We start from the raw sequence: 12,132 nt of genomic DNA, 5'->3' as shown, positions 1-12,132 counted from the left end.
CGATATGTCATTAAGATAGTCTTGTAGTTCCCAATACCGCCGATAGATGGCGGTATTATCAAACATAATTTGTCATGCTAATCCATTAAAACTGTAGTATTAAAATAAGTACATTCACTTTGAATATAGACCTGAAACGAGCAGCATCTTTTCTCTCCTCTACCTGCCCAAGACCCTCGACCCCCAGACACGTGGCAACATGTATATAAAAATAAAATGTAAAAACACATTATACAAGACATATAAACAAGTAAGGACAGTCCAGGTTACTGGACTTGTCCTTCTCGGCTTTCACGAGATGATGATGTCTATCTATTATCACAATGTCAGGCTTATTGGCTACAATAGTCCTGTCAGTGATAATAGATCGACCAACTGGCGCAGGTAAGTACTTACAGTACGGTACTTTGCAGTACACAAGGCCGTAGGCAGCAAGTTGCTGGTGAATAATCCTGGCTACGAGATTATGTCTGTTCAAGTATTCACCGTTAGCAAGACGAAAACAATCGGAGATGATATGCCTGAGTAACTCTCCGGGACGGCGACATGCCCGACAAATGACTGTCAACCGCGCCGTACTTCAGGATATATTTCCGGTAATTTTTGGTCATCATAACATAGTTTTTATTACTAAATTTCTATTTGCTTTTGAGTGGCTGGGTAGGGTAGTCTAACTACTACTACTACTAGGGATTGAGTCCTGTCACGGTCGCCATGTTGTGTGGAGCGGATTAAATGGCCTATTTAATAAGTGTTTACGTTGCTGATTTGCTTTTGTTTCGGTTCACAGTTATCATAACAATGTGTGTAAATATTTATTTTATCACTAGTTTTATTAAAAAAAGCGGGTAGATTATATTTATTTGTCTACCCCGAACATTTATATAAATTAATATCGGGTGGTTTTGTGGTGATTACATCTCCGGTGACACTTTGCTGGAACGTCAGTCTTCCGCGACCACGGCCAGTGCAACCTGGCCGAAACGTTGGGGAAAAGGGTAAAATAATTTTAATTAATCGCGTTCGACCTGTATGTGACTTTAAATATGTGTACAAAGCGCGAGAACTAGTGTTATACTTAGTTTTATTAAAATTCATAATTTTTATTATTTATACGATCCTAAATAATTTCAAAAAATATTTTTATAAATGCACTTCTCAGCTCTTTGTTTCAGCAAAAAATTTAAATTTTCTCTCCTAGTTTACATCTTTATTTATAGCGCCATCTCTCGGCGGCGTGATTAAATTCAGCTCACTGCCGCCCAACGCAATTTTCACCTGAAAGCCTTAATTTTCAGTGAGAAATTGTGGGCCCTTGAAAGGGCAGCAATTTGGGCATTAATTCAGCCACGCTTATGTACTTAGTTTGTCGTGAAAGGTTAGTTGGAAGGGTTTTGACAGTTTTGTTTATGCACCTCTATATAGTTGAAGTATCAGTTATTTGTGCATATTTTTGTACCTCAGCAGTTCTCGAAAAGTTTGTACAAAAATTAAGGGAAAAGTTAAATTTGTTTTTATTAATTCCTATTTTGTTACCAAGACTTTGTTGATGAATTGAGATTTTATTAAGTTTTATTTCGTCATTAAGATTCTCTAAGTATCTATATTTTCTTAATTATAACAATTATCCTGTATATATCTTACGAAAGTCGAATTATATTACTAAATGTTGGTAACAAAATAGGATCAATTAAAATTTGCTGACGTGTCATTGTACATAGTTGACGGGAATTGCTGACCTAAAGGTGGCTCGAGTGCATGTAAACTTAACACATTCGCGGACACGACTGCTATAGCATTCTGTAGTTTTTACAAGCTTTTATTGAACTTGCCTTGTTTATGTAAGTGTGCGTCAAAACGTAGAAGCTAAATTTGACCCACTTCCCGGTTTCCGATTGAGCTGAAATTTTGCACACACATGTAAATCACGTGACAATGCAATATAGAGGTGATCTGATGATGGAGCAGAAAGGTTATAGGAACTCTGTTATGAAAAGTCGTATCCCCATCGAGTAAGGGGTTTTTAGAACCGTCTCGGAGAGCAGTATACGGCTGTTGAAAGAAAGGTACAGTCGGCGATAAAAGCTCGCGCCAAAAATGAAATTTTTGCAAAGAAATTTATTTCGTTTTCTTTTGGCCTATGACAGATGACGTCAAATATTAAATTTATGACCAAAATAATAAACTTTAGGATGTATTATTGAAAATAACAGACATTTGTTTAGCGATATTTAAAGTTAAACATCTGCTGGCCTAGCCGAAGTGATAAGCGACGATCGTATCGTATCGCAGTATGCCTCTGTCTCGCCACGAGAAAGAGATAGGGATAACTAGCTACGATCCATATGTTACAGAGACTCTTAACCATCAAGCGACATTAGGTTTTTATTTATGTTTGTAGTAGTACTACTACTACTACTACTACTACTACTGGCCTTAGCGTCTATTTCAGACGATTTATGGTGCAATGTCCGAGATACATCGCTTTTGATGACTAAAGAGACCTATGCGAGAGCGACATATCGAGGGTTTACTGTTGAAACCCGATAAATCGAGATAATTTGTCCTTGAAACAACAACATTGTGGAAATTGCACAATATAGTTCGAATTTCAAAAGTATCCTGGATATTTTGCCACCTTTTTGTTATAGTATTAAATAAAAAATCTCAACAAAATATCAATCTAACAAAAATACTGAAAAAATCACACGTCGACATTTACTACATAAAGGCTTTCTTAATGGTCCCGTTTTAACGAGACACACAATGCGGCCTCGTTAGTACGTCCTATATACTGTCCTATAGGACCGTCCTATTTACAGCACAATGACGTCACAGCGCCATAATTACATGACGAATATTTTGATTCGGATTTTAAGTTGTGTTCAGTAAAGAAAATGGAACTTTAACCTTTATATCATATATTTGATGCCCCGTGGCTCGATATGTAGCTATCCACAATCACATTTATTGCTTAATTATTATTCATTATTTATTACTATTTAATAAACAATTAAATAAATTAATTAATATAATGATTTACTATTTGTTATTTAAGGATTAAGTTGAAATGGCGGAAAAGTGTAAAAAAACAGGATGATGGCGATTTTTAGTATGTGGTTTAGGCTGTTTTTTTCGAAGTTAATAATTAGTTTATGTTTAAACATTTTATCACAGGGGTTTCACAATTAGTGTACCTTTTTAATTGTAGTCATTTTTTTGAATAAAACTTACCAATAACGATATATTTATATAAATTTGTATTTTATTTATTCAAAACACTTAAATAAAAATTCCATACAATAAATATCAACCGATTAAAAATAAAAATTAAACTAAAAATCTAAATCTAAGAAGGGCCCCTGAGGCATAGTGCCCAAGATGCTGGCAGCATCTCCTCGCTGAATTGCAATACTTAAATAAGATTTGGCCTATTTAACTTCTAACACTGATTTAGTATAAAAATCGATCATAAATATTTTTTTTATTATTTTTCCCAGAGTCAGAAAACCATTGTCTATCACATATACCTATTCATATCTCGTTAAAAGAAAAAAAATAAAACCGCCTTCAAAAATAAGCGCGTTACAAAACACGGAGAAACTAAAAAGCCAAAAATAATAAACCTTTCAATTCAGATTTCTTATCGTATTGCAATAAGCTAAACATCCAAATTATAAACAAATCAATTATTTTTGTAGTCGGTACCAGACCTGTTCGTCGCCTTGCTATTGCCTGTTTGCCCCACCCAACCATTCACAGGCTGGTACCGACTCCAAAAATAATTGATTTGTTTATAATTTGGATGTTTAGCTTATTGCAATACGATAAGAAATCTGAATTGAAAGGTTTATTATTTTTGGCTTTTTAGTTTCTCCGTGTTTTGTAACGCGCTTATTTTTGAAGGCGGTTTTATTTTTTGTTAAAAAGTTTATTTATTTGTTGATTTTTAGTGGTTCCTAGTGATATTATATGTATCAGTCCGAATACATGTACAGTAGTGAAAGAATTATCCTTTAACTCCTAACCATTGAGGAGTTGACCTTCCATCATCAGCTCAGCCACATAAAATTATTACCATCAGACGTAAATGAAATGAAATGAAATATTTATTTTCCAAGTAGGCATATTACAATGCGCTTATGAACGTCAAATAAAACTACGCCGGCTCTAACCCTACGCCTCAGCCTCGAGAAGATTTCAGTCCCCCCTCAGTTGGAGGAGGGTATCCACTATGGGACCGGCAAGAAACTCGGCGGGCCACTTCTTTTCAAAACATTACATCTTATATTTAACATGCATTAAAAAAAACAAGATACAATTTAATAAGCAAAAGTATTCATAAAAAAAAATATTAACACAAGAAATTATACAAAGTACAAAGCTATTATGATTATTAATAAGAGATGTTAGAGATGTATAGAGTCTCTAAGTGTCAAAGTACATCTAAAAAAATTATACATGAAGAAAAAAACCGAATAACTAAAATAACTTTAGAGTTGTAAAAGACTCTTGTTGTCTTAAGCAAAGGAAAAAAAAATATATGTATACTTAATCTACTTTTTTCCTTGGAGATGTATATGGTCTCCATGAGTCAGAAAGAAAAATAAACAAACAAGGACCGAACAGAGTGCCTCAACGTAATCTCATTCAAAATTAATGTTACATAGAATAGCATAGCCCCTATTAGCTGAAACAGACCGGTCTTCACAAACAGCACCCGTTCACGAATATGGCGCGCATCTCAGCCATCGCCTCCCTCAACCTTCATTCGGGAAGGTGGCGACCCGATCAACGACGTCACCGTAAGCAAAGACTTTTTAGCGAGCATGACATGTTCAAGCTGTCCGGGCTGTATTAAATATTCCAATAATAAGTGAATACGGTATACCTAGATGTAAGACACAACATTCCGTGCTTGTATGTTACATAGTTTAAATTGACTTAATTGAAAACAAGATCTTGGGAGATGTAAAAGGTCCCCACAGTCAATTATAATTAATGGGATATAATAAAAAATAAAAATTTGGAGGTGTAAAGGTTCTCCAAGTGTCAAAAGAACTAGAAATAGAAAAAAAAAATGCGTATGAAATACAAATTTCACGTCAAGAGACTGTTAAGCTAGCAATCTCCAACTAATTCTACAGAATACATAACTAGTATGTACTCAACAAGTCAATATATATATATACCAAATTATAATTATACAATAATAAGGATCAATAATTTAAACAGCCAGTAGCAACAGCGCCTTAAGCATGACACAATGTCTCCCGGGACACTGCTAGCAAAACTATGACAGATTTTGAGCCTGGATAGTCGGCCATGGTGTAGTATCTCCCAGGTAATCATCAATTTTGTAGTACCCCTTTTTGAGAAGTGCACTTTTTATGTACTTCTTGAATGAAGTAAAGGGCAGATCCCATGCCTCTAAGGGTACCTTATTATAAAATGTTACACAGTTTCCCAGGAACGATTTCTTCACTTTCTGTAGACGAAACTTGGAAACCGCTAGCTTATGTTTGTTCCGTGTATTATAACTATGAATATCTGACAGTTTCTTAAAGGACTCTATATTCTTATGAGTATACATTATCACATCTAGTATGTATTGTGAAGCTACTGTAAGGATGTCTATCTCCTTAAAGCGTTCCTTCAGTGAGTCACGTGACGCCATGTTGTAGATAGATCGTATTGCCCGTTTCTGGAGAACGAAGATGGTTTGAATATCTGCTGCTTTTCCCCAGGCCAATATGCCGTAAGACATAACACTATGAAAGTAACTGAAATAAACTAGGCGAGCTGTCTCCACATCAGTTAATTGCCTAATTCTCCTTACGGCATACGCGGCAGAGCTCAACCTTTTTGCTAGGGCAGATATATGAGGACCCCATTGCAGATTGCAATCTAAAGTAAGACCAAGAAAGAGCGTATTCTCGACAAGGTCCAGGTTTTCGCCATTCAGCGTGATGGTAGTATCTGTCTTCCTTACATTGGGTAAAGAGAATTTAACACATTTCGTCTTCTTGGCATTAAGGAGCAAGTTATTTGCTGTAAACTATTCTAGTACCTCCTTCAAAGTTTCATTCACATGGCTATAGTCACTCAGTTGCCTATCAACTTTGAAAATTAGTGAAGTATCATCAGCAAATAAGACTATCTCACATTTGTTCTTTACAAGACATGGCAAATCATTTATATACACAAGGAAAAGAAAAGGTCCCAGAATAGAACCCTGTGGTACTCCAAGCTTTACAGTTGTACCGTTAGATTCAGTACCATTTACAACCACTTTCTGGGTTCTTTCGTTTAAGTAAGATTCAACAAGCTGTAAAGCTTTAGAGGATAGACCGTAGTGCTTCAGCTTGTGTAGTAGTGTGTCGTGCTCCACACAATCGAAAGCTTTGGAGAGATCGCAGAAAATACCGATAGCATCTAACGAGAGTTCCCAGGCATCGTATATGTGCTTGATTAGCACAGAGGCAGCATCTGTCGTCGAACGACCTCGTGTAAAACCAAATTGCTGATGCTGAAGTAATCCATTCGTGTTAAAATGTCGAAGCAACTGGTTCAATATAATTTTCTCAAACACTTTGCTGAGAACGGGAAGTATGGAAATTGGTCTAAAATTTCCAAGGTCATCCTTGCTGCCTGATTTAAACAGAGGAATAACCTTACTATACTTCATCAGATTGGGAAACACACATTCCCTAACACAAGCGTTAAACACATCGGCTAGATAAGGTGCCACGACGTCAATAATTGAATACACGACTTTCACAGATATCCCCCAAATGTCCTCACTGTTTTTAACTTTTAAGGACTTGAAAGTTTTAATAATCTCTTCGGGGTCAGTAAATTGGAAATATAATTCCATGCTGCATTTCTTAACATTGTAATTGTCCAAGTAGAGACCTGCCTTAACTACAGAGGAGTTTAAATTCCGTGTAGTATCAGTGGCTATGTTGGTGAAAAAGTGTTGAAAGGCGCCAGCAACATCGTCGTCTGCAGACAATACTTGGTCTTGAACTTTTAGTGTGTAATGGCCATCACGGGGTTTCGTCTTCCCGGTTTCAGCGTTTATCATATTCCAGGTAGCTTTTATTTTATTGTCTGCCGACCTGACCTTCTTGCTTAAGAATGCAGACTTAGCCGCGGCGCAAACTTTCTTAAACACTTTTGAATACCTCCTTACATATTCAGTAAAATTTTCATCATGGTTAAAATTCCTCATTTCATACAGGTCATACAATCTCTTCCTGCTTCTGTGGATACCGACGGTGGCCCAGTCACTAAACTTTGACTTCAATTGGCCTTGCTGTACAGTCTTCGTCTTAAAAATATTCTTGTGGACGTCGTGGATGACACTCGACAGTTCCCCGTATAATGTATCAGGATCTTGCTTGCTTATACCTGTCAAAGTAGGTACCTGCGATATAATAGATTCTCTAAACTTATCCATTCGGCTAGCAGTGATAGGCCTATACGTAATCGCTTGCTGTTGTTTTACAATGTTGACTTGGAAATAAGCTTTCTGACCACAGTGATCAGAGCTGAAACAACTAAAGACATCTTTCTTTTCAACTTCACAATTACAGAATATATTATCCAAACAAGTCGCCGTACTGGCTGTAATTCTTGTGGGCTCGTGGAAAAGCGGAAACAAGTCAAAAGACTGAAAAAGATTTAAGAATCTAACTGTGTGTCCATGCGTGGGATCTAGTATATTAACATTAAAGTCCCCACAAATTATTATCTTCTTACTGCTAACAAACACTCGTCTCAACGCATCTTCCATCACAGACTCAAAAACGCTAAAATCCGCCGAAGGTGGTCTGTAGACGCACATTATAATGTGATCCTCCAATTCTATACATGATATTTCTATAGTTCGCTCAGTAGAAAGTTTAACTATGTCATTTCTTTCTTTACATTTAAATTTATTTTTTACTATAATCAATGATCCCCCGTGAATGGCGGACTTTCTACTGAACGAGCTAATTATGTCATAATTACAGATATTAAATACTAATAATTCATATTCTTTGAGCCAGTGCTCCGTAACGCACATGACATCAATATATTGTAATTCTAAGAAAAGAACCACCTCTAACTCTTTGCTGGAGAAGCCCTGTAGGTTTTGGTGAACTAACCTAAGCTCACGGGGCCTCTCCGCTGTCTCAGCCGTCAGTTTAAATGCTGTGGGCGGCCCGCGGGGAGGCTGCGCACGCGCCGGCGCTCGCCGCGCGGCCGGCACCGTTGCCACTGGCCGAAATGTCAAAAAACCCCGGTTCTACGTTGTAAGCTAGTAATTTTGCTGTCGTCACTTTACAATTCCGTGGTACATTCAAATTATTATCTCTTAGTCTAAAACGGTAATTATTTCTTTTATACATAATGTTCAGATCAATAAAATGGTAAGCGCTTTCGTAACAAGTCGCATTGTACAACATGGAATTTAACTCCGACACTCTAACGTTGTGCTCATGGGAAACAGAGTCGGAATACGGAAAAGAGCATAAAATAATTTTATAAATTCCATGTCGCTCAATGTCGGACAGCGTGCGTATGAGGGATCCCACGTGAGATCTCTTCACACCCACACTATCGCCGAGGTGTATAATCAGAGTGGTGCCACTGTCAAACTTGTCCCTCGCCAGGCGGCGCACGACCGATTCGACGGAGGCACCACGCAAACACACATTTGTTACACTTTGCCGGAGACATTCACCCAGCAGCACGCCGAGGCCGGCCCCGATTGCGTCAGAATAGATGACCGTCGACCGCGGAGGGTCCCGGCTCCGAGCGCGCGGAGCGCCGGGCGCCGGGGCGGGCGCCGCGCTCGACGCGCGCGCCGGCGACGGGGCCGGCGGCCGAGGCTCAGGCTCGACGGTCAGCCGCTCCAGAGCCAGCCGCAGGAGGCTCGACGGTGTCGGGGCCGGCGACCGCGGCTCAGGCTCGACGGTCAGCCGCTCGAGAGCCAGCCGCAGGAGGCTCGGCGGCGACGGAGCCGGCGCGGCGACGGCGGGGCTCGGCGGGACAGGGCGGCGGGCGGCGGGCTCGGGCTCGCGGCGCGGAGAGGGCGCGGGCGCGGGCGCGGGCGCGGGCGCGGGGCTCGGGCGCGGCGCGAACAAGGCACGCAGCGCGGGCGACCCCGGCGCCGCCAGCGCGGCACGGAGCGCCGGCGAGTGCGGCGCGGCGGGGCGCCGCCGAGCAGGCGCAGGCGAGTCCATGCACACCGGGTACCCGCTCGATGGATCTAGAACATTATTCATAAAATATATGTACTCGTGTAATGCTTTACTTGTCAATTCATATCTATTATTCAGGTCTTTCAGTTTTGATTCTAATTTGTACAATTCATCGGAGCGACTGTTCAACTCCTGTGCTGTCAGGTCGAGTCGGTGTTGACAATTTAGAAGTTCATCGCTTAAGGCGACACTGTTACATCTGGACTGTATTGTCTTAAACATAGAATTTTGTCGTTTAACTAAAAGCTTTGATTTCTTTATAAATTTGCTTAACTTTAAGTATTTTTTAATTTTATTTGACCCCTTCAATGTCACTCTGGGATCACTGCCGCCCTCTAAGTGCACAGACTCCTTTAAATCTACATGGTCCTTCATTGGGGAGCACGGTGCACTGTCATGAACCACATCTAAATCGAAGCTATTAAATTCAGCAAATATACTTAAATTGTTTTCAGCCGGAGCGGAGTTCCCGGAGCAATACTTGCAATACCGTTTTGAATCCGACTCCTGCAGTTGCTGCTCGAGGTCCCGGATGCGTTGTAATGCCTGCTCATGTATCTCTTGGCAATGCTGGAACCTTTCTACAACTGCCTGGAGTTCATCTCGTTGTCCTTGCAGGTCTTCATACTCGACATCTTGATTGGCTAGCTGATTTTTGAGGCTTGTGTATGTTCTTACAACACGCTCAATCTCCTGCTCACTCTCCTCCTGTTCCTGAAGGAGCTTTTTGTTGAACTCATTAGCTAATTTAAGTTCTTCCTGTAGTTGCTTCATTCTAGCCATTATCACATCCCGACGTGTTGTCATCTTAGTAGTTTGTTCTGTAACATTATTCATCATGTGAGATATTTAAGCCTAAATGTATTGTTAAAATATATTAATTAGGGCTTTGACAGAATATATTGTAACTAAGATAACAAGAATATGGAATCACTGCCTTGATAATAACAAGATTTCATATAACAAACTTTGTAATTCACTTTGTTGCAAGTTACACGGGATACCAGTGAGTAAGGTTTTATTAGTTTGAGTTGGTTTAACAAAGAAAATATAAATATGGGAAGTTAAAATACTATTATGTAGATCAAGTGTTTAGAAACATAAAACACAAAAATAACCTATAACAGTTACTAGTTCAATACAAATACACTGTAAAACTACACTTAAATATTAAGTAAGCAATACTCATCTGTAAATATCTTCCAAAAAAACACCACTAAATACGGTGTAATTTTAAATCTTGAACGTTACTCCGTTGACAGTTGTCGTACTTTTGTCGTCAATATTTGGCTTCACAGGCTGCATGAAAACTTATGATAACACTTTCACACTTTAATTAGGATGTGGTACATCCATTTATCACTGTAATTCCTAATATTTTACATTTTTAATAATTAAAACACATTATTGAAATATGCAGCTTTAACTTGACGTTTGACCTGGTCGGTGTTGCCCGAACAAAAATACTGGTGTACCTTTGAAAAATAGACTAAAAACATTACATGTGCCTATAACATTTGAAGAGTTCCCTCGATTTCTCCAGGATACCATCATCAGACCCTGACTTGGTACCAATGGGACCATCTCGGGGTTATACCGGTTCGATAAAAAAAAAAAAATTTGAAAATCGGTCTACGATCCTCGGAGATATTGAGTAACATACATACAAAAAAAAAAAAAAAAATTCAGTCGAATTGAGAACCTCCTCCTTTTTTGAAGTCGGTTAAAAATTCATGCATTTAAGGGTTAAACATTGATGTTGCAGTCTGTTTGGAAATACAAGAAATCTGGAATGCATGGGGCTCTATACAATGTGTTTTTAACCCCCGACGCAAAAACGACGGGGTGTTATAACTTTGACGTGTCTGTCTGTTTGTCTGTCTGTCTATCTGTCTGTCTGTTTGTCTTCTGTCTGTGTGTGTGTCTGTCTGTGGCATCGTAGCTCCCGAACGGATTAACCGATTTGGATTTAGTTTTTTTTTGTCTGAAAGCTGAGTAAGTCGGGAGTGTTATTAGCCATGTTTCATGAAAATCGGTCTACTCGTAGTATGTCGCGGTCGGAGCTTTTTTCAAAATTTTAATTTTGTGGTTAGGTTATTATGTCCGTTTATTTTAAGAAGATCCTTCATGTTAATTTCTTTATGAAACTAGTCTCCTAACTATAACTAAATTCTTAATAAAATGCAATGGCTGAAACTTCCTGCCCCGCACAGCTAAACTGTGGAATGAATTGTCGCCTGCGGTATTTCCGGACCGGCAACACACCTCCAACACTTCTGGTGTGTCGGGTGTCCATAGGCGGCAGTGATCGCTTACCATCAGGCGACCTGTCTGCTCGTTTGCCTCCTATCCCATAAAAAGCGTACCATGACCTTTATTGTTTTTTAATATTATGTATTTTGACATGTGCCGTGCCGTCAAATACTTGACGCTAACTTTTATGTTATTTAGGATAATTCATTTTATAAAATAACGGTACAGGTTGTGTGTGTGTCTGTTTGTCTGTCTTTCACGGCATAACGGAGCTACGAATTGACTTATTTTTTTTTAATGGAGATAATAAAAGTTAAAGGATGGAGAGTGACATAGGCTACCTACTTTTTGTCTCTTTCTATCCCCCCCCCCCCACACACATTTTTCAAACGGGGGGGGGTTGTATGAAGTAGGGGTAAAATTTAACGCGAGCGTAGCCGCGGGCAAAAACTAGAAATAAATATTTATTTCTAGTCTTAAACATCCGCAGTGCCTGAAGTGGTTCAGATATCAGATAGTTAATACGCCCCCATTAACTACCCGATATACGGTCAATATAATAGCCCCCATAACGCACTCTATAAATCTCTTGTAATAGCTATACGTTTTCGTTATCGGCGAGACGGAT

The 12,132-nt window shown here is 39.1% G+C and overlaps 1 protein-coding gene across 1 annotated transcript; it reads right to left on the bottom strand.

Annotated features, from left to right (window-relative positions):
- Positions 1-8,192: 8,192 nt before the first annotated feature.
- LOC125232669 (translation initiation factor IF-2-like) lies at positions 8,193-10,034 on the bottom strand. Its single transcript, XM_048138421.1, has 2 exons — positions 9,692-10,034; positions 8,193-9,259 (listed from the first exon to the last, which is right to left on the bottom strand). The coding sequence occupies exons 1-2, from the start codon at positions 10,032-10,034 to the stop codon at positions 8,193-8,195; spliced, it is 1,410 nt and encodes a 469-aa protein (XP_047994378.1).
- Between the last annotated feature and the right edge of the window lie 2,098 nt (positions 10,035-12,132).

This window comes from Leguminivora glycinivorella, chromosome 13 (assembly GCF_023078275.1).
Source record: "Leguminivora glycinivorella isolate SPB_JAAS2020 chromosome 13, LegGlyc_1.1, whole genome shotgun sequence".
Lineage (NCBI taxonomy): Eukaryota > Metazoa > Arthropoda > Insecta > Lepidoptera > Tortricidae > Leguminivora > Leguminivora glycinivorella.
This window is presented reverse-complemented; position numbering and strand designations above follow the sequence as displayed.